This window comes from Oryctolagus cuniculus, chromosome 2 (assembly GCF_964237555.1).
Source record: "Oryctolagus cuniculus chromosome 2, mOryCun1.1, whole genome shotgun sequence".
NCBI lineage: Eukaryota > Metazoa > Chordata > Mammalia > Lagomorpha > Leporidae > Oryctolagus > Oryctolagus cuniculus.
The window spans coordinates 90493032-90520008 of NC_091433.1; the positions used below are offsets into that span (position 1 = coordinate 90493032).

At 41.2% G+C, this 26977-nt stretch overlaps 1 protein-coding gene across 1 annotated transcript; it reads left to right on the top strand.

The window, feature by feature from the left end:
- Positions 1–3936: 3936 nt before the first annotated feature.
- On the top strand, positions 3937–20936 carry IDO1 (indoleamine 2,3-dioxygenase 1). The gene is made up of 11 exons (XM_070068597.1): positions 3937–4247; positions 4581–4987; positions 8843–8938; positions 9059–9178; positions 12245–12363; positions 13736–13750; positions 16162–16261; positions 16819–16936; positions 18402–18453; positions 18876–19024; positions 20045–20936. Exons 2-11 carry the CDS (start codon positions 4913–4915, stop codon positions 20398–20400), a joined length of 1200 nt encoding a protein of 399 aa, XP_069924698.1. The 5' UTR covers positions 3937–4247; positions 4581–4912; the 3' UTR covers positions 20401–20936.
- Positions 20937–26977: the final 6041 nt, after the last annotated feature.

Here is a 26977-nt window from a genome sequence, read left to right on the forward strand (position 1 = left end):
TTTCACAAAGTAAAAATATGATTTGCCTACACACAGAGAGTCAGCCTCATCAGTAATCAGAAATGTCAAGTTTTAAAAAAAAGAAAGAAAAGGAAAAACCATCCGAAAAGCTCTGATAAGACTACATACTCTGTTATACCATATGACACTTTAGAAAGGACTGAAGCATGAACACACTACAGAGATCGGTCGTTCCCAGAGGTCTGAGGACAGAGAAGGATGGATGATCAGGTGGAGTCCAGAGCAGTGAAACCATTCACCAGGACACTGTTAGGATGCACAGGCACATGTGCTGTGATTGTCACTTATATTTTAAAAAAGCCAACACAACTGTCAGTCTAATCCTGGACTTATCTTTCCTTTGTGTTCCACCAGCTTTTACTTTACATAGTTGAATTTTATGTTACTGAGTGCCTAGAAATTTAGAATCGTTGGATATTCCTGCCAAATTGGACCTTTTATGTTATAACGTATCCCACTTCGTGTCCGTCACAATGAGCTTGATGCCACCTCCTTACGCTATAGTATCCAGTTATTTAGTTACACACTCATCTAGGTTGTTCTGGAGGTATTTTATCAAGTTTAGCATCTACAATGTGTGGGCTTCATGTACTGGGGGTTACGCTCAATCATTTGAATTGACCACACCTAGTTGTGTGGGGTTTTTTTGTTGTTAAGCCTTAAAAGCAAAATCAGATTTCTCTAAAGAAGCAATTCCACCTGGGAAATGCAGTGTAAAGTCCTGCCTGAGGATTTCCTGTTTCTCAGTTTCAATTCCAGATTTTGGACTCCTTAGACCCCATTATCACAAGAGCCAGCTCATTGAAGTCCCTCCCTCACTCCCTCCCTCCATCCATCCCTCCATCTATCCCTCCACCCATCCCTCCCTCCCTCCCTCCCTCCCTCCCTCCCTCCTTTCATCCCTCCACCCATCTATCCATCCATCCATCCATCCCTCCCTCCATCCATCCCTCCACCCATCTATCCATCCCTCCCTCCCTCCCTCCCTCCATCCATCCCTCCACCCATCTATCCACCCATCCCTCCCTCCCTCCATCCATCCATCCCTCCACCCATCTATCCCTCCCTCCCTCCCTCCCTCCCTCCCTCCATCCATCCCTCCACCCATCTATCCCTCCCTCCCTCCCTCCCTCCCTCCCTCCCTCCCTCCATCCATCCCTCCACCCATCTATCCACTCATCCCTCCCTCCCTCCAGCCAGCCAACCGTCTAAATTGTCTGGTTATTGATTCTGTTTCTCTGGAGAACCATGACTGACACAATCTCTAGTGATGCATTTTGCCTCAAAGCTTAACCTACTTAATACGTGTATTATATCAGCTATGTTAGTGACTTTTGCAAGTTGTATAAAATTTACAGCAGAATGCTAGTCCAAGTACTGGCTGCTCCGCTTCCATTGTTTCCTGCTAATGTTCCTAGGGTTGTAGTAGAAGATAGCTCTGGCTATTGCAGGCATTTAGGGAATGAATCACTGGATTCTCTGCCTCTCCATCTTTCTAAGTCATTCTGCCTTGCAAATAAGTGTTTTTTAATCTTAAAAAAAAGTAATGGCTAATGTTTACTCAGTACAGCCAAAAGTTGAACTTGCCAATTTTAACATTTCTGTTCCATTTGAAACAAACTGATAAGAAAAGCTTGATTTATCACATACATATACATAACCTAACCTCTCCCAATCTCTCTTCTTTGAGGCTAAGATTATGTTAACATTAGATTTTTCTCACTCCTCTGTGTGTGTGTGTGTATTTTTCATATTTTTCTCTCTAAACTTTCATTTGTGTATTTTTCTGCTATATCTGCAAGTCCATGAATTCTCTCCTCCATTATGCTAATTCCAGAATATCAGTTAGTTGTTAGCTATAGGTTTTGCAGAACTTCACCGTCTCATCTCATGTTTATTTTTAAAAATATATTCAACAGGTGAATTTCTAACTCTGAGTCTGCTCTTTCTCCTATAGCTCTTGTTCTCTGCTCTGTTCCTGTCCATGGTATTGGATCACATATTTGGTTTTTTTTTTCCCTAGTGACTGTTGGATAGCTATAAAAATAATAGAAATATTTTGAGGTCTGAGGTTATGTTTTCTCCTTAAAGGTCGCATCTAATTTTTTTTTTTGTTCAGCCAACTGAAAGTGCAAGATAGCCCAAATTCCCCTAATTTCTTTCAGGGATATATTGAAATTTTCCTAACAGAAGAATTTCTTATTGCCAGAAATTTTTTTGGAAATTCCTGACAGTAGTAGGTACTCGAAAAAATATTTATGGTATTAATTTGCACCCCCCAAAAATGCTGTGAAACACAATCACCTAAATATTAAAGCTGAAAGGCAGGAGGGCATGTTGACTTTTCCACGATTACTTTCATTCTTCTATGCTTTAGAGCTTTTGATTTTCATGAACTCAGAGTTTTCTTTCAAAAATAAAAGTGCATTCTATAGTTCACTCACCCCGGGTGAAGAGAAAGGTGGATTTATCGTTAACGGCTGACCTGTTAAGAAGGAAGAAATATATATGTTTGTCATGGTCCTGGATAAAGGTCTCTGCAGATCTCCTAATGATACTCCTGGTATCTGTGAGGTCCTTAGTGTACCACAGGATAGCAGGATTTTCAGGTACAGATGTGCAGCATGCAATTGTAAATGATTTCTATAGCTATGGAGATAAGTCAGGCAATGAAATCTCTGTGGAAGAAAGATCATTGAACCTATGGGAACAGGTGGCATTGATAAGGGAGACAGATTCCTATACGTAAAGTTTCAGATCTAGGAGTGCACAGAGAAAACGCTGAGTCTCACTCTCGCCAGTTCTTGGACTCAGTGAAGAGGTAAAGGCGATGAAGAGTGTATATGAGAAGGCAATTGTTTCGGCTGCATTGGTTTTCTATTTATTTGAAAGAGTGATAGAGACAGACAGATAGATCTGCCATCCACTATTTCATTTCCCAAATGCCCTCAACAGCTAGGGCTGGGCCAGGCCAAGCCCAGGAGGCAGAACTCCATCCAGGTCTCCCAGGTGAGAAAGGACTCCAGTACTTGGACCATCATCTGCTGCCTCCCACGGTGTGCTTGTGTAGGGAGTGGGCACTGTTCTGCAGTAAGCAATGCAGACATCCCAAGTGGTGTTTTAACTCTTGCATCAACACCCCATAGACCATAGAAATTAAAATGAGCTCTTAGGAAAACATATGAGAAGCAGTTTTCAAGAAATGTAGTCACAGCTGAAGAAAAATTGAGGTGAATGGATACAGAATCAATCCGGAATGTGGTTTCAGAAATATTAAAGGGACTACAGTTTAAAAGCGTTAAAAAAGAAAAAGAGATAAAATTGAGGCAATGATGTATTACTGTTTCTTCAATGAAAGGTAGAATAGATTTAATGAAGTAGCTGGATAAACAGGAAAAATATAAGTTTTATCAAGGCACACTTCTTAGAAAATCAATCCAGAGAGATTTTTTCCAAAATAGAATCATCTTAAATTGTTTTCCATATCTTCGTTTAAGCTCTCCCATAGAAAAACTTAGACACAGAGAGTAAAAAATCATGACAATAATCACACGTTTTCTAATGTTCAATATTTCATTGTGTTATTTTGGTCTTCCATATAGTTTTGTGATGGACCTTGGCAATTTGTGTCTATTTGGGCTCAGTTCCAAAAGTAGCACCCTCCCATGAATCATTTGTTCTGGAGAAGTTGAATCATGGCGTTTTCTTGGGTTTCACTTTTCTTTATTTTTTATACAAGGATTATATTCCTGTAAAACCATGTGCTTGCAGAGAAGTCACCATCTCGTAGAGGTGACCACTGTGAGACTGAATGTTCTGGAAAGCAGCCAACCATGCACACTTAATGACTTTTGGAAGCTGATAAGCTGCATGCCGGATTCTCATTGTCTTATGTAGAGAACACTGAGTCCTTTCGTTTCTCCTTTTAGTCTTCAGGTGGAGTGATGTGGCTTCTGCCTTTGCTTCACTGTTATTAACTGTGTGAGCCAGAATCTGAGTGACCGTAGACTAGCATGCACCATGATCATTACTAAATGCAGCCCCACTTTCTACTTAAGCATTTTGCCATCTTTTCTACATATTAGAAAGTCTCTAGTTGTGCAGAACTGTTGCCTCAGCTGTTCCTGGCAGACAGATAGAATAAGGATGCAAGCCCATATTCCTAAAGGTTACTTCATAGGAATGTGAGTAAGAGAGAACCCTACGACTTGGAGCACAGACGCTAGGTAAGCGGAGTGGAGGGGTGGAGAGCTACTGCTTTTCTAACTCTTCATGTGCTTCTGTTTTTTTTGTTTTGTTTTGTTTTTTTTTTTTTCTTTCTCAAAGCCATTGAGAAATAGTTTGGTGTTGTATTTTACAGCAACCTATGCAGGATACTGATATTTTCAAAGGACTCTGGAAGAATAAATAAAGGAAAATCATTGACAGATAACTAAATGATAGACTAGGACAAGAGTTGGGGTGCAATTTTTTTATTTTAATTCTGATATTTAAGTTTCCATAAAGGGAAATGTTCTTTTCTTGTCACTTGTTCTATTCACTGTTTCTTGTTATTTCAGCCAGGCACCTATGGGCATTCCAGATGACAGCAAACAAATATAATATTCCTGGTGATAAAGATTTGATACTGGATATGACCTTTCAGTTTCTTCAGATGATGAATAGGCATACTTGTGGGGTTTTATTGCTTATAAAAATATCAAAAAAAAAGAAAGAAAGCAGAAAGTGAAACTATTCCTAAAGTGGAAGTCATTTCTCACTGCCTACGTAATGAGTCTTGGTGACTGACTCCAACCATGACTACAATAAATAGATGGTGGTTGAGGCTCTTTAGAACCTTAAGCATCAGAGGAGTAGACTGCACATCCACTGCACTTGATAGAAATCTGCAATGGGGACTTCTTGGGAAATTCTTGAAGAATTCCACATAGATAAAGATATAGGCTTCGCTCTTCCAAATCCACTGGTAAGAGACAGCATTGAGATATTGGAAAATGCATTTTCTTCTCATCCTTTACCTAGGCAAGCCAGCATCTACCGAACCGTGGCTCCACAACTCCTACTCAACAAAGAAACATAGGATTGCCAAAATTGGAGGCAGAGTTTGAACAAGTGGTTTTACTTAAAATCTCCTAACTTTTTCTTTCTAGAAATACAGTCACAAGTGCATTTCTTTCTTGCCTAAGGTAAAGAGTGATGAAATAAGGAAACTGTGGAAATATTTTTTTAGCCTTACAAAAGAGTTATACTGTAGAAATCAAAAGTTAGTTTTATGACAATTTATTTTCTGAGGGCATTTTGAAAAAAGCAAAGTTATAAATAGCTCATGAATCAAAGGAAAATCCTTTTCTGTATTGATATATCTTAAGTTGTGCAAAGTGTGGGTTCCTAATTTGATTGGGTTTATGAAATGGCACGTTAACCTTTGTGTTGTGTGAATATTGCTTGTTGTTTACAGAGTATAAGATTTAAGTGAGAATCTCAACTACCTTTTTCTTTATTTTTGCAAGTATTAGCTACAAAATACCGAGTATGTGGAGAAATATTTGCCTTAAAAACTATGTTTCCCTGACTTGTCTCCCAAAGAATGCCATGTAAACTGATTTATCAATGTCTTAATTATCAAGCATTTGTGCAACATTTTCCTAAGTAGTTTGTAAATAACTCATTGCATCCTAACACACCAGCCTGAACTTTATGTAGATTATTATCCTTACTTTTCTGATGAGAACTAAAAGGCATGTGGAATTAGAATAATTACCAAACTCACACAGCTGGCAAATGACAAAGCCCAGGAAGTCTGGCTCCAGGATTCATGATTTTAAATCTATCATGCTGTGCAGCCTCTCTTCAGAAAGGAAGAGAGATTGTTTGTTTGGTTTGGTTTGGTTTAGTTTGAGTTTTTCTTCTTTTTGTCTTTTGTTCTTGGGCTTAACAGGGTTTAACTTAAGGTTGCAGGAGAAGATTTATATGAACAATTGTACCAACTCTATGGAGCACTGTATCTTCATTTCTTTGTGATCCAAAAATGTCCCACACTGCAGAGAGCACCTTTAAGTGTAGCAAATATATATTTTAATCAGATATTCCAATCTATCTGCACTCAAGAAATAAAAGCCTACAGATACATGGTGGAATATAGGCAATTCTGAAGCAACCCCTTCCACCCAATCTCATTTTCCTCTTCAGATTATTGAGTTAATTTAAGAAAATGAAGGTATAGTTTAATTGCATTGCCCTAATTTGCCTAACACACAAATTAATAATATTCAGCTTGGCTTCCTGCCTGTACCACACACACCCCTACCTCACCATCACACATAAATGGCAGAGTTGGATGGTTTCAATGATGTACTTATCAATGACACAGTAGAGACACTTTCAGAAACTACTAAAGGTATCAAGATTCTGTTTTCAAAGAGTAAGATCTGTTCAAAAACGCAACAACCATGGTAACTGTTCACGTCTTTAGAACAGAGTTCAATGATTAAAGCAAAATCCAGGAAGAAACAAAGCAAGTTTCCCCGGGGTTCTTACAAAATAACTCTGCTCACTGAGATGCTGAGGAAGTCAGACTCAGTGTGCTGACCCGTGAGAACAAAGGTAGGAGCTACTGAAGACCTGTCCAGTGAAATTCTGAGCTTGGAATGTCTACTTCATCTTTTTCTATTCTGATGAAAATTATATGCATTCTGAGCCTCTATACATGCACACTGCATTCCCTAACCTGACAGAAATCAAAGGATCTTCTGTGTTTTCTTTGTTAATTTATACTATACCACTCAGGCATTCTCCAAACCAGAAATATATTATTGACTGAATTTTGCATTGGTTGAAACATGTGGCCAAGTAAGATCTTAATCATGCTATACCATAAAAAAAGAATATCTGCTATTTGGAAAAACCAATGTACTTCATAGGGAAACGCAGAACAACAGGAACAAATAACAGCAAACATTGGCCCCTGAAAGCACTAGCAAGAGGCATTTGGGTGGTCATTAGAGAAAGATTCAGAGCTAGAAAACTCCGGACAATACCCAGATTTTTCACTATTAAAAATCTTGCCTTAACTGATTGAGACTTGCAGAACTTGAAGATGTTTGAACTTGATATTATTTGTCTTCTTGTTTTAGAGCTTGCTTATGATATTAACTTTATTTTCAAGCTTAAAAGCACCCCATAGGTGGATTTGTCCTCAGACACCACAGTCCAGCATTACTGACCTCAAGGGCGTGCTTTGAAGTGAGCAGGGACAGGGTATATGAGGAATTGCTCAGGTATCTCTATCTCACTTAGGATATTGTCTAGGGCTTGTGCATATGTTTCCCTTGGATATGAACTTATAAATATGATAACATGCTGGGAGACATTTTTATTTAGACTTTGTCAGCATTCACAGAGCATAAAAACCCATAGTGGATCCAAAGTAATCAATTACTCAGTAGACTCCTTAGCAACAGTTTCAGTTATGCAGTGTCATGCACAGCCTGAAAATTATAAGTGGAAAATTTCAAAACTAGCAATGCATGACGTTTAAATTGCATAAGTGCTGAGTAGAGTGAAGAGATATCACACTGCCCCCATTCTGTCACAACCAGGAACTGAGTCAACCCTTTGTCCAGTGTACTCACATGGTACCTCTGGTCACCTGGTTGCTTTCTCAATTATGAGATCAACAGTCACGGTGTCATATTGCTAGTATCCAATTAGTTTTTTTAATAATGGCCCTAAGTGACAAAAGTAGTGATGTTGGCAATTTGAATATGCCAGAAAGAATTGATATAGTGCTTCCTTTAAGAGAAAGGTGAAAGTTGTCAACTTAATAAGGAATATGAAAAAAAAATTCTCACACTGAGGTTGCTAAGATCTATGGTAAGAACAAATCTGTGACATGGTGAAGAAGGAAAATGGAATTTGTGCTGGTTTTGCTATTGCAGCTCCAACTGCAAAAGTTACAGACACAGTGCACAAGTGTACAGTTAAGATGGAAAAGGTTTTCAGTTTACCATAGGTTATATGTACAGGAAAGAATATAATATATATAGGGTTTGGTGCTCTCATGGTTTCAAGTATTCACTGGGCTCTTTGAAAATATCCCCCAAGGATAATGCTATGGGGGCTTCTTGTGTATCACATCCTATACATCTGGACATGTGTTAAGCACTGCAAGACACATAAATCAAAAGCAATATTACAATCCTTGACATCAGGTAGTAAGATACAGAGTGTGATTTTAAAAGAAGGAAGTACCTATGATTGACTTACATATAACTTACATATCCAAAAATAGTTACATAAACTAATCCTGAGACTCCTTATTCATGACATAAAGACAACTTCTTGGACTGTTAAAAGAATAAAATGAGAAATACATATAAAATTGTTGAGCTAAGGGCCTACTGCACTGGCCTCATTTAATAAAATCTCATTCTTCTTCCATTCAAAGAACCTAAAATCTACCAAAAAAAAAAAAAAAAAAGAAGAAAGTAGCAGATAATAAATTATTCAACAACATGAAAAAAGGAAGATCCTTAAGATTCATCATGGAGGGAACTGATGTTGAACGGAGTTGCCAGGAACTCTCGAGTGGACTTTGACAACCAGGCTATGGCAGTGTTTGAAGAGAGAAGGACAGGTGCAGCACAGAGAGGTGTCCAGTTGTCTATGTGAGTGGCAAGGGCTGGCTGGAGTTTCTAGACCCGCAACATTATACAGAATAGAGACAGAGGCACGGCAGACTCTCAGTGGGAAGCCAAAACTACCATTACAGCAGCATCCTCTGGTACATGAAAGTCTTTTTTTTTTTTTTTTTTTTTTCAAGGAGGAGCTTCCTAGTGATTACGATGTGTGGATGTTCATTGCTAAGAATATCACTGAACTGATAAAGACTGGACAACTTCGAATGAAAGTTGAAAAGGTTTGAATCATATATTATATTCATCTTATTCTTCTGTAGCTACTTAGCATGTTTTTGAGCTTGGTTTGGAAGCCTAAAACATCCCCAAGATGACTGAGTCGATCTCTCCGTTGTCCTCAGGTGCCATTACTCAGCATTGATAAGCTTGAAGGGCACAGGCAACAGCGCCTTGCTCACCTGGTTCTGGGGTACATCACCATGGCATATGTGTGGGGTCAAGGCGATGGAGACATCCGAAAGGTTTGTAGATTTTCCCGTCTTTCCTGTGCTACAATGGCGTATATTTTCATGAAAATAAAGCTTAAAGTATATTTACTGGAAAACGTTTCAAAACTACCAAAAGTACACTTTGCAAAATTTTGATAATGGAAAAGAAATTGATCATTTACAGACAGCATGTCAACTGTTACTCTGAGCACATTTTAGTTTTTTATTTATATAACACAGTTGCCCCATCCTGTAAATATATATAAATGTAACTTGATTCTCTATACTGTAAGCATTGCAATTATATATAATCACCCTAGTAATTTGAAATGACTTTTTCACTGAGTTCCTAAAATTTGGTTCACTTATTAAATCCTCTATAGATAAATCACTATTTTAAATGATACTACAATGAGAATCTTTGAATATAAGCCATTTTTCTCTATTTATGATTTTTTGGGAAGTATGCATGTTTTGTGGCTCTTTTTAGTTAATGTAAAAGTGTTCTTACACTTGTAAACATAGAAGAATATATTGGTTCACTCTACTCTAGCCAATATTAGATAACTTTAAATGAATGCTTTTTATAGGTAAATTTGTGTTTAGTATTCATATGTTAGTCATAGCCCTATTATTATACAAATGTAGCAGTTATGAGCCCAGAGCTATTACCAAGTAGGGTTGTTAAGCAATTCACTTAAAACCCAATCAAAAGAGTTTCTCATAACCTCCTTTTAGTGACTGGTATAGATCAGATAGAATAGGAGTCTACTCTGTTCATTACATACCTAGACATGCACCAAAGTCCCTGTCTCAGGTGGCCAGGTGGAGCAAGGGAAAGCAGAGGAGAGCCCATTAAATTTGAACTTCTTATTTTATTAAGTTTGATTTTTTCTTTTTTTATTATTTTATTTTGTTTAAGGAACACAACTTCATGCATTTAATATATACAGATTTAGGAACATGATGATTCTTCTCCGACCACCTCCCTCCTCCCTCTTCCTTTCCCATTCTTATTTTTTACAGAGATGAATTTTTTCAGTTAATTTTTATACTCATAAAATTAACCCTACACTGAGTAGAGAGTTCACCAATTAGTATGAAGAAATAAAACAAAACCAGACATCAGATAAGCAATGCATTTATTTCATGTATGTATGTGCCACATCATATAAAAGTTTATTGGATATTCTGTATTTTTCCCTGAACCAGAATCACTTCAAACCGATGCTGACTGCAATGCCTTTACATGGGTCCCTTTACATCACAAAGGGATAAAATAGATTCCACAATCACCTTCTACCATTTAGTGAAAGTTTTTCTTTTGTGACAAGTCAATAGGCGTTTCATTGAGCTATTTTTCTTTCCACAACCTGTTTAGTGACAGATCTATAGTACCATCCACCTATGTGATCAGTCACCTCCCAATGTGTGGGGAGGAGAAAGAAGTTACTCTGAATAATCAAAGACACACCTTATCCTTCCTCAAAATTGTCAGACTGCCATGTTTAGAGCCTGGGATGGTGCAAAATGGTTTAACACTAATTCCAGGCTCCCACTCCAACTTAACAAATGTAGCTGTGTGCATCATCTCCATAGTCTCGCTAGAAACTGAGTCTTAGCTCCATATGTAGGTATTGTGTATGTATATATATACATGTATTTATGTCATCAATAATCAAGGTAATATATGTTAGGTGCTTCAAACAGAAGTCCAGAGGTTTTAAATACATGATCACAAAATATAGCAGAGACTTCAAACAGAAAAGAAAGAGGGAGAATGCAAGTAAATCATATGGAAACCAGGATGAACATAAAATTAATAAATTTGTCAAGAATCATAGAAGAATAAATGGGAATGTATTTTTTAATTTAAAAAAATTTGTTAGCATAAACAGAACATATTTATGTATTCATAGATACAGTTCTAAGAAGGTGACCATACTTCCCTCCCCCCTTAATCCACATCTCTTTCCTTCTTTCTTCCTTTCTTTTTCCTTTAATTTTTTCAATAATGCACTTTTGATTTACTTTATAATCCGAGGCTTAATTCACCTCTAACCACAATATTCAACAAGCAAAATGTAGGAAGACCACTGTTCTACTGGAATATAGACAAGCGCTCTAAACAACAATAAAATCACAAGATGTCAGTTCTGTTCTTATCTATTGGGGGCTTTTTGTATATATTAGCTGCCACATATCAGAGAAAACATATGGTATTTGTCTTTTGGGGACTGGCTTATTTCACTAAGCATAATGATCTCCAAGTGCATTTGAAGATTTCGTCTGGGTTTTGTATTTTTCATTAATGTTATGCGTGAGGAGGATTTGGTTCTCCAGCCTCACCCAGACAGACAGATGTCCCAAGGTTTTAAGCTAGTGGTTGATGGATTGCTGCCTCTCTCTGAGGCTGGATCCACCACAGTGTCTGAAGATGGCCCCCTGGGAGGGTAGCTGGATTGGATCACCTTGCCATTGTGAGGAGAGATCACACACAGAGCAGACTGGGCTCCAGGTGTCTGTTTTTCCCGGCTCCTGTGTGACTGTGTCTTTGCATCCACTCTCTTTGCAGTCTCCATCAGAAACTGCACTAATAAGGCTGCCTACCAAAATCAGGAGCCAAAATAAAGCTTCTTCCTTCCTAAGTAGCTTCCCTCAGGGACTTTAGCGTAAGCAAACGGCGGAATGATTGCCTTCTGAAAAGGATCAAAGGGGATAGCAATGGAAATATATGTGTGTGCATAAAAAATAAAGCAAAATATATATCCGGCTAAAAGAAAATCTCAAATATATCCATGGAATAGATGAGTAAATCAATGAGTGAAAGGAATTTTCAAAGTCAAGAAGGAGTCAAAGATTCAGGCTTCTTGTTCTCTCTCTTTCTTCTCTGTGGTTGATGTATGCCTGCATCAACCCAAATCCAACATCTGAACATCTACTAACCACTGGGGTTAAGTTACGAAATTAATAGAGAGAAAAAAATGCATTTATTTGGTCTCAAGTGCCCTCATCTAAAACCACTAATGTGTGAGCACCCAGCTAGCAGAAAAGGTGAGACCTTGCAATGGTTAAAATGGAATGTTGTGTTTTAATTAGGTCTTGCCAAGAAATATTGCCATTCCTTACTGCAAACTCTCTGAAAAGCTGGGGCTGCCTCCTATTCTCGTGTATGCTGACTGTGTCTTGGCAAACTGGAAGAAAAAGGATCCCAGCGGGTATGTAGACCCTGATTATCACTGGAATGGAAGGAATGTATTCTATTTACAGCAAAGGGGTGTTCCTTTACTGACTTAAGATTGGCAGTCAACTTTCTTGGTTTTGGGTAGAGCTGTTTGTACTGCTGTGTCTGAACTACAAATGCATTGAACATACATGCAAGAGAAATGTAGAGATAACACACAGTCAACTAGACAAACTTTAAATGTTCCCTTGAATTGGACTGTGGAACACTTACTAATGTAACCTCCATCCTAAGCAAGTCACAGAATATTTCTCAGAAATTTTCTTTGGACCTATGTTATCCAGCTTCCTTCCTTGTCCCAGGCAAATATATTCTCATTTATCTTTAAAAAAAAAAAAAAAAGTGTGGGGAGCTGGTTTTTAACCCTTAAGATGCCTGTGTTCCACATGGGAGTGTCTGAGTTTGATACCCAGCTGCACCCTTGACTCCAGCTCCCTGCTGATGGTGATCCCAGGGGACAAGAGTGATGGCTTGATTGGTTTCCTACCACCCCCATGGGAAGCCTGGGTTGCCTTCCAAACTCCACTCCCAGCTTCAGTCGCAGCCCAACCCTTGCTCTTAGAAGCACCTGGGATGTGAACTGGTAAATGCGAGTGCTTTCTCAATCTCTCTCTCTCTCTCTCACTCTCGCTCTGGCTCTAACTCTTGCTCTAGTTCCAGCTCTAACTCTGGCTCTAGCTCTGTCTGTCTCTCAGACCCTTTGTCTTCTCCTATCCTGTCTCTCTACCTGTTAATGTTTTTTAATGTGTGTATTGTATCACTAGATTTCATATCCATGAAATCATAGAGTTTGTATGCATTTGTGTCTGTCTTCCTTTGACTCCACGTCTTTGGAGATCCTGAGCAGCTAACTGTCCCTTAGCCAGCCGCACTTCAGAGTCCACGCATCTGCAGCAGTACCGGCAGCAATGCCTGGGCTTTCGGGCCTTGGCTCAGAATCTGCCCTTTCCCTCTCCCTCGTGATAAGATCTGTTACAATAAAGGACATAGAAGTGGGGCCTTGCATGGCTCAAGGTGGTACCTGTGGAGGAATATTCTGCACATGGGAATAGCACAAAACAAAAGGATTGGATCTAGACAGTTTCTTATTAGTTACAGCTAGTGTGGGTGTACATATGTACTTATTGCAGATTTCATTTTTTGTTTTAAGTGTAAGTCAAATATTTTCAACACCTACTGGAGAAACATTAAAAATGTATTTTTTTGGTTTTTATCTATGTCTTACTTCTGAAAGATAAATAATATTCAGGTTAAGAATAATAATAATAACACAAAAGCATTTGATTTTTAATTGATTTTCTCTCTCTCATCCCCTTATCCCATTGCTTCTTGGCTGCTTTCATAAGACCCATGACTTATGAGTGAGTATTAGATTCTTATCTTTTTCTAAGAATTTTCTTGTATTCCAAGTGAATGTTGGCTTACCAATATAGTTCAAGTGCGTTTTACATGATTGAATTCAGGCAAAAAATAAGTAATTATTTAAGGGCAAATAAAACTTAGCACTTAATTATATCTGTGATCATACTATGTCTGTACTTGGTAATATAGCTATAGATATCTACAAAACTACTACTTGTTGACAAACATACAACTGATATGCACACATACGTAATGCACACACGTGCTTGCACCTGTGACCTTGGAAGTCTCTGTGCCCAGAACTAGTTAACAATGTCAATCAGTAAGCATACATGCTTGTGGTTTTTGTTTGTTTGTTTGTTTGTTTGTTTGTTTTTTGACAGGCAGAGTGGACAGTGAGAGAGAGAGACAGAGAGAAAGGTCTTCCTTTTGCTGTTGGTTCACCCTCCAATGGCCGCCACAGCTGGTGCGCTGCGGCCTGCGCACCGCGCTGATCCGAAGCCAGGAGCCAGGTACTTCTCCTGGTCTTCCATGGGGTGCAGGGCCCAAGTATTTGGGCCATCCTCCACTGCACTCCCTGGCCACAGCAGAGAGCTGGTCTGGAAGAGGGGCAACCGGGACAGAATCTGGCGCCCCGACCGGGACTAGAACCCCGTGTGCTGGCACCGCTAGGTGGAGGATTAGCCTAGTGAGCCACGGCGCCGGCCCTTTGTGTTCTTTTTGACCCACTCCCCACTACTTTGACCTATGTACCAAGCATAGCTTAGAACCAGGGAAACTAAGGTAAATATAATTATAAGCCTGACCTGGTACAGCTCACCTAACAGAGAAGAAGAAAATTATATGAAAATTATATAAATTTACTTATGACTGAGCAAAAAGATAAGAAAATAAGGTTCTGGCAGCCTTGATCAAATAGAAGGCATGAAGAGAGGAACTCCTGAAGCAAACCTTTCAGCTGAATCTTGTAGAGGAATAAGAATCAGCCAGATGGAAAAGATGCAGACGTTCACAGTGGAGGAAATAGTGAGTGTGAGGCTCTTAAAGTGAGAAAAAAAATCTGAGTGCACTGTCAGTGATGTCTGGTTCAAACAGCAGTGTGGTCAGATACTAAATACTAAATGTATTTAAAAAGATGATGTGAGACTTGACTGGCTATAGCAAGAAATTTAATCAGTACCTTAAGACAAATGAGACAATGCGAGAGTTTTAAGCAGCTCAGCTCATTTTAAAGATGAGAACACTGGTGCAGAGAAAGAGGACACTTTTATAAAGATTCATTTATTTATTTGAAAGGTAATGTTACAGAGAGAGAGAGGGTTCAGCCTCTGATTCACTCCTCAGGTGCAACAGCTAGGACTAGGACAAGACAAAGACAGGTGCCAGGAGCTTCATTCCAGACTCCTGCATCAGTGGCAGGACCTAAACACTTGGGCCATCTTCTGCTGCTTTTCTCAGGCCATTAGCTGGGAGCTGGATAGGAAGTGGAGCCCCTGGGGACTAGAACTAATGTCCATATAGGATGCTAGCATCATAGGCTGCGGCTTTACCTGCTATGCCACAACACCAGCCACAAGATGCCACATCTTGTACAAAATCACAGAACAAGCAAGCCGCAGATGTGGTCTGGCTTCAGATACCTTGAATTTGGCTACCATACTATGCATAGATTTGCAGATACTGAGACCATGTTGGTACCAATGCCAAAACCTGAATGAAAGAGAGAAATAGGACCTAACCAGTTATTTGAATGTTTTTGGCAAAACAGATACGCCACTGAGAAACTGAATCAAGTTCATAAATAAAAGTATTAACATAAATATATGGAAGTACTTCCAAGTTTTCATGGGAAATGTGCATTAGGTTTGCACGATGCAAATAAGGTCTGCCTATGAGTGCTCAGTGATTCTCAAGGTAGTATATTCCATTTTTACCACTGAATAGCAAGCTTTTATATTTATGCACTGAAATAAATCTGTTAATTACATTTTCCTTGGGTATTTTGAAATAACCTCATATTTATTTAAATGAGAAGACAAATTCTTCAAAGTCTGCCTTTTAGGTATCTCTAAAAACATTGCACGTATGTCTATGCTAATTAAATATGCCTGCAACAAGTTAATGGGATTAGATCATGGAAACAGAACTAGTTTGGGGATGTCTAGTTCCAAGTTCCAGAATGAAATTTCAAGTCTGAAGTTAACCTACATAGTATTAATTATCTGATCTTAGATGAGGGGCCTAAGCATTGACTCTTAATATTCCCAGACATATAATGGAGAGATTGAGACTTGCAATACCTCTCTTATGAAATTATCCTGGGGAGGCAGAGGATAAATACACATGGATGAAAGTGAAACATATTACTATTTTTGCTAAAATTCTTGCCTTTCTTGACTGACATTGGCAGAAACATGGACATCCTGTTCTACTTCCCTGGTGAAGACTGTGCTAAAGGCTTTTTCCTGGTTTCTCTGTTAGTGGAAATAGCAGCTGCTTCGGCAATTAAGGTGCGTACACCCACAATTGATTTTCCATAACTAGTCACACAGGCTGAGCAACCAGTTAGCAACTGAGTTGTAGTGAGCATGACTTAGCTTTATTCCTGCCTAAATATAGCAGTAGGTCATTTAATTGGGAGTAAAAGATTATCTGGCAAAAAGAAATTATTTTTATGCACCATCTAAAATACAAAGGCTAGAAGCCATTTATTTAGAATCAAATTTGAGAGTCCTGTGAGAAATAAAAAGAAAAATTTTCAATTTGATTTGGCATTGAAATTATAATACCTGATGACATTAAAAAGATGCTTTTAACTATTAGAAATAGAAACTATACAAAGAGCCATGAAAATGCCTCTAAATTAAATATTAAATAAGTAAAGACTTATTCAACATTGTATAAATATAAGGAAATTTGTTAAATAGTCAGGATGCTTAACCCAAAAAAAAAAGTATAAAAATAAATGCAATTGAAAGATTTGAAGGGTTAAGACTTGGAGGTATTTTATTCTGTGTCAGTGTTGCATGCTGGGAAATCTTAGCTCTTTGTGATTTTTTTCTTTAAGATAATTCCCGTTTTGTTCAGTGCCATGCAACATCAGGACCGGGGCACCCTGCAGAAGGCACTTCTGGATGTGGTCTCTTGTCTGAACAAAGCCCTTGAAGTGTTTGAGCAAATCCATGGCAAGTATTGTACATGGGACAGTACTCAGGTCTGACAATGGAGTATTTCATGTTGTCCGAGGTCCTGAGTCATTGAGAAAAGGGAAGCAAAAAGCAAGTGCCACTTAGTGTTTCCCCTTTATGAATTTTATCTCACTAAGTCATTGTGCCTTGCCTGTGGTAGGCTTAACTATCTCAGTGTCAAGGTGTGGAAATCGAAAGTCAGCGAGATAAGATAAATGATTAAAGATTACACAGGTCATAAACAGTGAAGCCAGGATCTAAATGAGTTATGTGGAATTTATACACCTTCCTTGCCTCCCACCAAAATCCACAAAGAGCTTGTGAAAGTGAAGGCAGTTCTAAAAACACATAGCTTCTACTTGATAAGAGTGTTGGGGGAATTCTGCTTTTTTTCACAACCTAGCAAGATACTCTAGGAGGGGCTGGTGCTGTGGCATAGCAGGTAAAGCCTGCAGTGCTGCCATCCCATATGGGCGCCGGTTTGAGTCCTGGCTGTTCCACTTTCGATCCAGCTCTCTGCTGTGGCCTGGGAAAGCAGTAGAGGATGGCCCAAGTCCTTGGGCCCCTGCACCCATGTGGGAGACCTGGAGGAAGCTCCTGGCTCCTGGCTTCAGATCAGCCCAGCTCCGGCAGTTGCATCCATCTGGGGAGGGAACCGGTGGTTGGAAGACCTCTCTCTCTCTCTCTCTCTCTCTCTCTCTCTGCTTCTGCTTCTCTGTAACTCTGCCTTTTAAATGGAAAAATAAATCTTTAAAAAAAAGAGCTCAAAATTCTTTGAAGAACAAGGAGCCAAAAAACAAAACAAAACGAAACAAAAACTAGCAATTTGAATTTGCAAACCTGCCTTACTGGTTCACCTGTCAGTGGGCCTCGGTCACTGCTGATGGATCATGGGCAAGCAGACAAACCTTCAACTCAAATGGCTTTGTTGAGTCTCCCGATTTGCTCAGTCAGTACACCATGTACACCTTTATTAAACTAGCATGCTGCACCCCACAAGCATGAACAATTAAATGGCAGTCAAAATATTTTTTAGATGTCTGTAAGGAGGTGGGAAAAATAAAGCTATGGTGAATATTCAGCAAAGAAAATGTTCACAAGCTTTAAGGAGGGAGACCTAAAGATGTGGTCCATTGGTGTGTGTGTCTGTTCTTGCTGTTATTTCTTCTCCTACAATTTCGGTTTCTTTATGCGAGGAGTTTATCTGTTACATAAGTAAGCACGACTGCTAAAGAAGTGTGCAGTTTACCAGGTGTCCTGATGATGTGCGGGAGGTGGGCTGCTCACCCCAAGCTTCACAGCCCGGTTCCACAAGTGCAAGTGTGAGCAGATTCCCCAGGAGCAGACAGCGGGGAGAGAGGGCTTCCTCTCCACAGACTGGCTTCTGCCTTTCTTGAAGTTGTTTTCCTTATGTTAATTCCCTCTGACGCTGCTGATTTAAACACATGCCATCTTTTTACAGAACACGTGGACCCCAAACTGTTCTTCAACGTTCTTCGCATTTATTTGTCTGGGTAGGTACTCCTGTGCTTCAGTACACGTTCTTATCAATTAAACATAAAGAACATAAGAAATGCTGTGGCTGGACCCTGCTGCCCACCTGGCTGAAACAACAATTTAGATTCAAAAGTAACTGTGGTAGAGAAAGAATCCACTGTTCTTTATGGTATTACTTGGCCAAGGATGCACCGGGGATTGAAGGAGGAAAGCAATTCATGTTAAAGAGAGGCAAAGATCTGTGCAAGGGACGTTGCCAGGTGTGGAAAAGCTTTGGCGCCTTTCTCACAATTAGGTTTGGTAGTCCGTTGGAGAGGGTGTGGACGAAGAATCATGAAATCTGCCTCTTGTCACTTTCTGCTCTCCTCTGCTGCAAGATCTGACATCGGAAAGGTGGGCGTTCATCCAAGAACTGATTTTCCTTTCCTTTCTGGTCTAGTTGGAAAGGCAACTCCCAGCTTCCAGAAGGCCTGCTGTATGAAGGGGTCTGGGACACCCCAAAGAAGTTTGCCGGGGGGAGTGCAGCCCAAAGCAGCATCTTCCAGTGCTTTGACGTTCTGCTGGGCATCCAGCAGAAAGACAGCGGAGGTAAAGTGGGAAGTGGTGGACAGTAATCCCCTCTTAGGTTGACATAACCTCATTCTTTTTTTTTTTTTTTTGACATAACCACATCCTAATATCGAACAAGTGTCTTGCCACCAGCACCTCGTCTGAGCTGATCTGATGGCTTAGGACAATCGGTGGTGAAGTAGGGATTACATTGCCGCCATCCCATTTGGTAGCTGAACCATTGGCTCCTTGTGGAGCAGCTAGAGAATACAAAGCCAATGCCCAAACTCAAGTCCGTCTCACTCTCAATCTTACTAAAACACATCTGGAGTCCAGTGGACTCTGCGGGAAACCAGTGTCACATGTTCTGCACATGGAGGATCTGTCGCTGAAAGTGGGAGACCCCTGAAAATGAGCCAGGACTGCGGGTACAAGTGGCAGAGGTGGAGATCTGAGTGACAGGGAGAGGCTTGGCATTGCAACTGTGCAGCCAGCTTGTAGCCCCAGAAGCCCAGGGCCATGCCAGCACTAATACTGAAAGATGAGCCACAATCATTTGTGTTCCCCTTAGGAGCTTAAGAGTCCTCAGGAAGAATTTTCTCCTTTTCCCTGTTTTCTCAAACATCTCTTTGACAAAGGGGAAAGCATGGAACTGGGTGAAAATAGACTTTTTCCCTCTTAATTTAGTTAGTTTAAGATTATTTCCTAAAGCTCTGTTAGATTCAGTGCGGTGGCCCACCAGGCACAGATTATATGTGTAGGTATGCTTTCTATACCATCAGCCTCTTGGAAGGCTCAAACACAGTGGGAAAATGAGGAAGAAAGCACACACAAAAATCCTACCATGAAAGCATGTGTCTGGCCCATGAGGCTATGAGAATTAAGACTCTTTTACCGTGAATCCCATCACCTTGAGAGAGGATGGTTTTAACCACAGTGCCTGCTGCAATGGTACCTGTTGGTGAGCTCTCTCCATCTCTCTCTTTGACCTGCTGTGGTTCCCTGGATTCAGAAGGGCCCCGGCCTCCCTCTTACCTTCTCTTTGTCTTGTTCCTCTAGAATCCGCTTTTGAGTTCCTGCAGGACATGAGGACATACATGCCTCCGGCTCACCGGGGTTTCCTTGGCTCGTTGGAGGCAGCTCCATCCATCCGAGAGTTTATCCTTTCAGAAAAGGATGCGGGCCTTCAGGAAGCTTATGACAAGTGTGTGAAAGCCCTGGTGGCCCTCAGAAGCTACCATCTGCAAGTAGTAGCCAAGTACATCGTGATTCCCGCACGCCAGAAGGCCAAGGAGAAGGAAGGGGAGGAAAAGCCCTCGGCGCTGGAAAACCAAGGAACCGGGGGCACTGACGTCATGAATTTCCTGAAGACCGTGAGGGGGACAACTGAGAAATCCCTCCTGAAGGAAGGCTAGCGCAGCCTGGGCAAGGGCACATCCATCAGGGCGTCGCATGTACTCCCGCCACAGAGTGCTCTCAGACTCCTGGACCAACAACAGCCAATATGATAGAAACACCACAGAAAAATCAACAGCATTTTTTTCTAATACTTATGCATTCTTGATAATTGTATTGTATGAGAATGATAACCTCTTCTATACTAAGAATGATAACCTGTTCTATACTCCTGGGGAACAGTAGCATTTTCTGCTTACTACTGGTTGAATTCTTTATTTAGTGGAGGGTTAAGCTTGTATAGATCAAGAGAACTGAAATTTTGTCATTGTAAAAATTAAAATAAAAGTAAGAAAGGGAGGTGGAGGGAGAGTAGGGTGGAAGTATATTATGCTCCTAAAATTGTATATATGAAATATATAAAATTTCTTACCTTTATATAAATAAAAAAAGATTTTATAATTGTGAAAAATGTTCAATTGAGCAGCTATATTTTCTGTATTTTATAATTAAATTAGTGATTAAATTCAATAAATAACATTTATGTATAATATAATAAGTCTTGTTTCAATTTATAATTACAATCAGATAGACCTAAAGATGAGAGCTACTCTATACTGCTACTCCTCCAGCAGAACTGTAGATTCCTGTATTGTCCTGTGTTCATGTGATTGTTTTTATAATATCCTGTTACTTGTATGCATTCTCACTACCCAACAAGCCTCATGATGGCAGGGCCGCTGCCTTGTTTACTGGGCCGACCACCCCTGGCTCTTAGCACTGATCCTGACTTCAGGTTCTTTGATTCCTTTGCATTGGAAGTTGACAACCCAGACAGGGTTTATTGGGGCATTATGTTCACACACGGGTCAGTGTGGCAGAAAGAGGTTCTGCTGACTGGTTCCCCGACAGGAGCTGAGCAAAGCTGTTTGTCAGGTTGGGGAGGCATGGCTGCACCCTCTCGCTTTCTGAATCATGCCTCTAGGCTCCTAGCACTTGCGTTTGCACCTGGTTCATTGTGCAATGCTGGCACAGCTGCTTACTGTGCACGTAATATACCCCCAGTGGCAGTGTTGCTCCTATCACCACCCTAAGAAAGTCACATATTGGTCACACTGGGCTGCTGTGGGTGTGCATTCAGGTCACGGAAGTCCCTAACAGGGCAGCAGGAGGCCTTTCGCAGTTAGGGTCTGTACTCCCCTTGTTCCTCATTGCTTTGTAACTGGAAATGGATCCATGGTCAGGTCAGGAGATAGATCATGTGTCAGGCCAGGTGGCGCTTGATTGGGTCTTATTGCCCCTGAGAGACTTTATCCCCTTTATTCTCAAGAAGATTGGCCTAAGGTCTTGTCTTATGTAGGAGCTTCCTGCTGAGGGAAGGTTGAACCCTAAATCCTAAAGGCATAAAAGTGTTTTGCTGGGGCTGGCATTGTGCTGCTGCCTACAAAGCCAACATTCCATATGAGCGCTGGTTCAAGTTCCAGATGCCCCACCTCCAGTCCAGCTCCCTGCTAATACACCTGCAGCAGGGAAATCTGCAAAACGTGATCCAAGTACTTGAGTCCCTGCCATCCACCGCAAGGCCCACAGTCTCCTGGCTTCAGCCCCAGTTACTGTGGTCATTTGGAAAGTGAACCAGAGAATGAAAAATCTCTGTCTCTACCACTCTCTGTGACTCTGCCTTTCAACTAAATACAGTAATTTTTTTTAAATTAAAAAATCTTGTTTGTCCTTATCTTTTCTCAAGGAAGGGCAGATGAGTTGACATTCCCAGACCAACATCAGCCTGACATGGAAGTGTGGGAACCCAGAATATACAAATCTTCCCATGAGGTTAAAAGACAAGAGAGCAGGATAGCCACCAGGGGCCTGGAGGGGCATGGAAAAACAAATGATATTGGTGATGGCCAGCTTAATGGTTTCCCAAATAGTGAGGCTTGTGAAGCTGTCTAGCTTGTTTTTAAAGTTATTGAATATTCATCTCAGCATCCCCCTAATATATACACAGGTAGAGAAAGAGGTACCAGTCACTGTGCAGGCTCCAACCTGTTCTTTAAATAAATAGTCCAGGGCTAGGCGATTGTCTCAAACTGTGTTGACCAAGCAGTTAAGTGGTACTTGCAAGTTTTTAAGGGCTTGGCCAATATTAGTTGCTTGCATATCCAAAAACTTAATCAAATTTTTGAATGGACACGTCTTGGTAAGTGAAATCGCTCCCCAAATCCTCACCTCCAAGGGGTTGCTAACCCTGCTATCAACCAATGCCAGCCAGCATTAGGCCAACGGTCCTCATAGCCTTTTGGCTTTAGAATCAGCATATTCTAGAAGGTGACTTGTGAATAGAGATTTGCTGAGACCCTATGAAGCTAACAGTATGTTCTCCTATATATTGAGAGTTGTTGAGGCACTGATGAACAGTTGCTAAGAGTGAGACAGTATATGATGAGTCTGGGCACTTGCTAATCCGGGGACTTAATATTAGGGGAACCCCAAGCAAATCACTCTGGGTGATGTGCACATTGGTGCCTGCCTAACCAGAGTTCTCCAATAATCCAAGTTGCCCTCCAAAACGTGAGTACAGAAAGGTGAGAACAGATTCCTGACATAGCACAGTCTCTTTCCAACAGGTGTTCTTCTAGCAAGTTTAGGTCCTCTATGTATCATTTGCCAAAATTCTCTGGTTTGTTTATATCTGCCCACACATTACGTTTGCTAATCCAAGGCTTCCTATGAGGGGTATCTTCCCTTGGGGCACCAATGAATCCTATTGGGAGGAACATTAGGCTGCGGCATTTAAAGAGAAAGGATATATATTTTCATTGGTGTTTGTATTGCAGCCACATGGAAGACAAAGGGCAACAGCAGATGTGCAATTTAGGTGTGTGACCCCCTAGGAGGGACATCTGTTTACAACAAGAAGATCTAATCACAAGAAGAAGTGCTATGGGCACTCAATTCAACAGTAGTTTAAATATTGGGATCAAAGGCCACTGTGACTGTGGTACACTGTTAAATTTATGGTTGAGGCTACAAGCAGGGAAATAAATGGGCAGCTATGTCTTTATTGAGGATGGGTGTGACACAGCCAAGAGCAAGTCAGTTCCCTCAGCTATTATGCGAGAAACATTGATAAGGGAGTTACTTTCTTATGGGTTGCTTGCAGCAGTGGCCAGAAGGCTTAACAGGCATGCCAGAGTAGTGACCATTTTAGACCCAGCAAGGACATAATTGCACCTTTTTCCAGGTCAACATGCCTCCCAGGGAGATGCTGGATTAGAAAGCTAACAGAAAGGCGCACAATCATGATCACCGGCAAGAAAAAAAGGAGGCCTGTACACCATGTCAATTATCTGCCCTTTGCTTGAGGAAGTTTCTCCAGTCCTCCACCGGATCACAGGAGCATATGGGTTCCCCTGGAGAAACTTGTGCGGCCTTGGAAGAGACCTGCTGGGGCCATTGCTGTGGTGCAGCAGATCAAGCTGCCACCTATGGGTGCTTATTCGAGTCCTGGCTGCTCCACTTCCAATCCAGTTCCCTGTAAATGGGCCCAGGAAGGCAGCAGAAGATGGTCCAAGTACTTAGGCCCCTGCTGCCCACATGGGAAATATGGACAGAGTTCCAGGCTCCTGGGTTCAGCCTGGCCCAACCCTGCCAGTTGCAGCCATTTGAGAAGTGAACTAGTGGATGGAAGATCAATCTATCTCTCCCTCTCTCTGTCTTTCAAATAAGTAAGTAAATCTTGGAAAAGAAGAAGGAGGAGGAGGAAGAGGAAGAGAAGGAGAAGGGGAAGAAGTAGGATAAATCTGCTTTAGTGAGGAGAGCTAGACCCAGCTAAGGACCCCTTTGAGATTTACTGCAGTGGGGGTAGCCAAGATCATCCATTCTTAAGCACCTCTTCTGTTTTTCTGATAATAAGAGGGAGACATCTCTTTCCAAGTTTTAAGCAGAACTTGATGGCCTAAGCTCAGGTATGGAAAGATATCTTTATTTTTATTTATTTATTTGTTTTTGGACAGGCAGAGTGGACAGTGAGAGAGAGAGACAGAGAGAAAGGTCTTCCTTTACCATTGGTTCACCCCCCAATGGCCGCCGCTGCCGGCGCACCGTGCTGATCCGAAGCCAGGAGCCAGGTACTTCTCCTGGTCTCCCATGGGGTGCAGGGCCCAAGCACTTGGGCCATCCTCCACTGCACTCCCGGGCCACAGCAGAGAGCTGGCCTGGAAGAGGGGCAACCGGGACAGAATCCAGCGCCCCGACCAGGACTAGAACCTGGGGTACCGGCGCCGCAAGGCGGAGGATTAGCCTATTGAGCCGAGGCGCCAGCCGGAAAGATATCTTTTTATCAGCTGCTGGCAAAACCCAGCTTTTGCTTTCTAGATGCTCCCTGGATCTGTTCCAGATTGATTGCATGGTCAGGTTCAATGCCCTGTCTATTAGGACCTGCCCCAGGTTGATCTCTTAGTGTGTGATATGGTTCAATTTCCTGTCTATGAGGAGTACAGAGGATCTTCCTCAGGTCATTTCAAAGGGACTAAGTTCTTGGCTTCCCCTGGGGGCAATGCAGATCCTGTGGGGATTATTTTGGGCTTCTTTGAAGAGCTTAGCTGTGGCATGATTCATTTTTTTCAACCTTTCTAGAGGACTGGGGTACCAGGAGGCATGTTACGTAGAGAGTATTCCCAGGAGAGTCGAGAGAGTTCAGATCACATTTGAAACAAAGGAAGGTCTGTTGTCAGTGTAGAGGGATTTGAAAAGTCCAAAATAAGGGATTATCTCCTTTAAAAGGAATTTACAAATTTCTATTTCCTTCTTAGCGTTTCCAGAGAAGCCTCCACCCATCCTGTGAGGGCACTGACAAATCCCAGGGACTGAGTCCTGTTCCAGAGAGCGCCTGAGTGTCATCTATCTGATCCATCTGCCGGTCTTCTCCCAGGTGCGTTCTCCTGTGTTGGGTTGATTTTATCAGTGAAGATAAGATAGGATGGTCTCAGGATTATGACAAGCACACGTTTCACAGGACAGTGTCATCTACTTTATGATCTTTCTGAGGTCTTTCCCCCAGAAGGATCCAGTGGACTCTATCCCATAGGGCATCTCTCCCATAATGGATGGTGCCATGGAACTCTTCAAGGAGCTTCCATTTGGTCCATCCCTGTGATAAGAACCTTATCATTTTGATGAACCATCAGTTATTCTCCTTTCTGTATTCCAAACTTATGACTTCCTCACATTCTCTTTGGAAGTACGGGGCATGGATAAGAAACTGGAATGGATCTACTGCTGAGGCAAGCACCTTGTAAGGTTTCTGAGATCAGACCACCTCTGTAGCAACCTTGTCTGCCCTGTTATTTCTCCAGAGCTATACTATTGTGGCCCTTCCAGTGAATACCTGGCACCATTAAGGAAGTTATGCTCCCTCTAAAACAAGCAAACTTAAGTCTTCATGTTTTTAATATGCTTCTGTTTGCTAGTGTTCCTCTTTGAGATCCTCATGCAGCAGAAATTGACCACTCCCAGAAACACATTGAAGCTTTTTTCTGGTTTTAGGGACTTACTGGAAAATAATTGTTGTTTTTTTTTTCTCCTGGTCATCAGCTAGGGGTTGAGAACCCAGAGTCAAAATAAAACCTAGGTATTAGACTCCTTGTAAGGAAATCTGGCCTCCTGAGAGCGGGATTTTGTTCCATCATTTACTTCACAAATGTAAGGGTCTTAAAGGATTGTAGTTTATTTCTTTCCAAGAAGAGGTGCTGATCTACAAATTATTTACGTATTGTAAGAGGGCTAATTTTTTAGGGTAACTTTCAAATAGATGAAGGTGACCTCTGAAACCCTGAGGAAGCACAGGCCAAGTGTACTGTGTGGCTTTCTGAGTATCTGGGCTTCTACACTTGAAGGCAAAAAGGCACCAGGAATCAGGCGTCCTTGAAGCCTAGCACAGTACAGTACAGGGCCCCTCCACTGAATAAGTAGAGGATATGGGTTTGGGATCACCTGACAGGTGGAGATAGCTGCCAGATTTACCACCCACAGATCCAGTACAAATCAGACTCCCCATTTGGTGTTTTGAGTGGGAGCAGTGGAGTGTTCCAGGGAGACTGACAAGGACTATTCAGAACTTCTGGAGCAAGAGTTGGAGTCCTTATAAGTCTTCTGCTTCGTTAGGGTCCTGTCTCTTCAATGGGTATTCCATTCCTGGCCTTAGATATAATTCTCCTTGGGCAATATTATGGGCTAGCCCTGGGTTGGAAGTATACATAGAGATGGGTCTACTTGATTTTAGTGGAAATTGACAGGCTCTGGACCCCATGGATTCTGAAGTGCTAACAAACACCCTGTTTTGAACTCACTGCCACTTAGACATGCTACCCTTTTAGGAAGACAGTGGCTTCAAGTTCAGGTAACAGATCCCTACCCAGAATTTGGGCAGGGCATTCAGGAACATGTGAAAATAAGTTGGTTGTAGAATAAAACTCGGTTTCATAAGCAAGGAAAGAAAGCTGTCTTACCTTAGGTTGACCATCAGTATCTACTACCATGCAATTGCAGCTGGAGAGGAGGCCAACACGGTCAGAGTAGGCAGCTTTGGTGTCCAAA

Excerpts from the sequence above, each read along its gene's own strand:
- IDO1 (XM_070068597.1), top strand. The coding sequence starts at position 4,913 with ATGGGGACTTCTTGGGAAATTCTTGAAGAATTCCACATAGATAAAGAT. Across the intron at positions 9,179-12,244 it reads GCGATGGAGACATCCGAAAG|GTCTTGCCAAGAAATATTGC; the intron begins GTTTGTAGATTT and ends TGTTTTAATTAG. Across the intron at positions 16,937-18,401 it reads AGTGTTTGAGCAAATCCATG|AACACGTGGACCCCAAACTG; the intron begins GCAAGTATTGTA and ends ATCTTTTTACAG.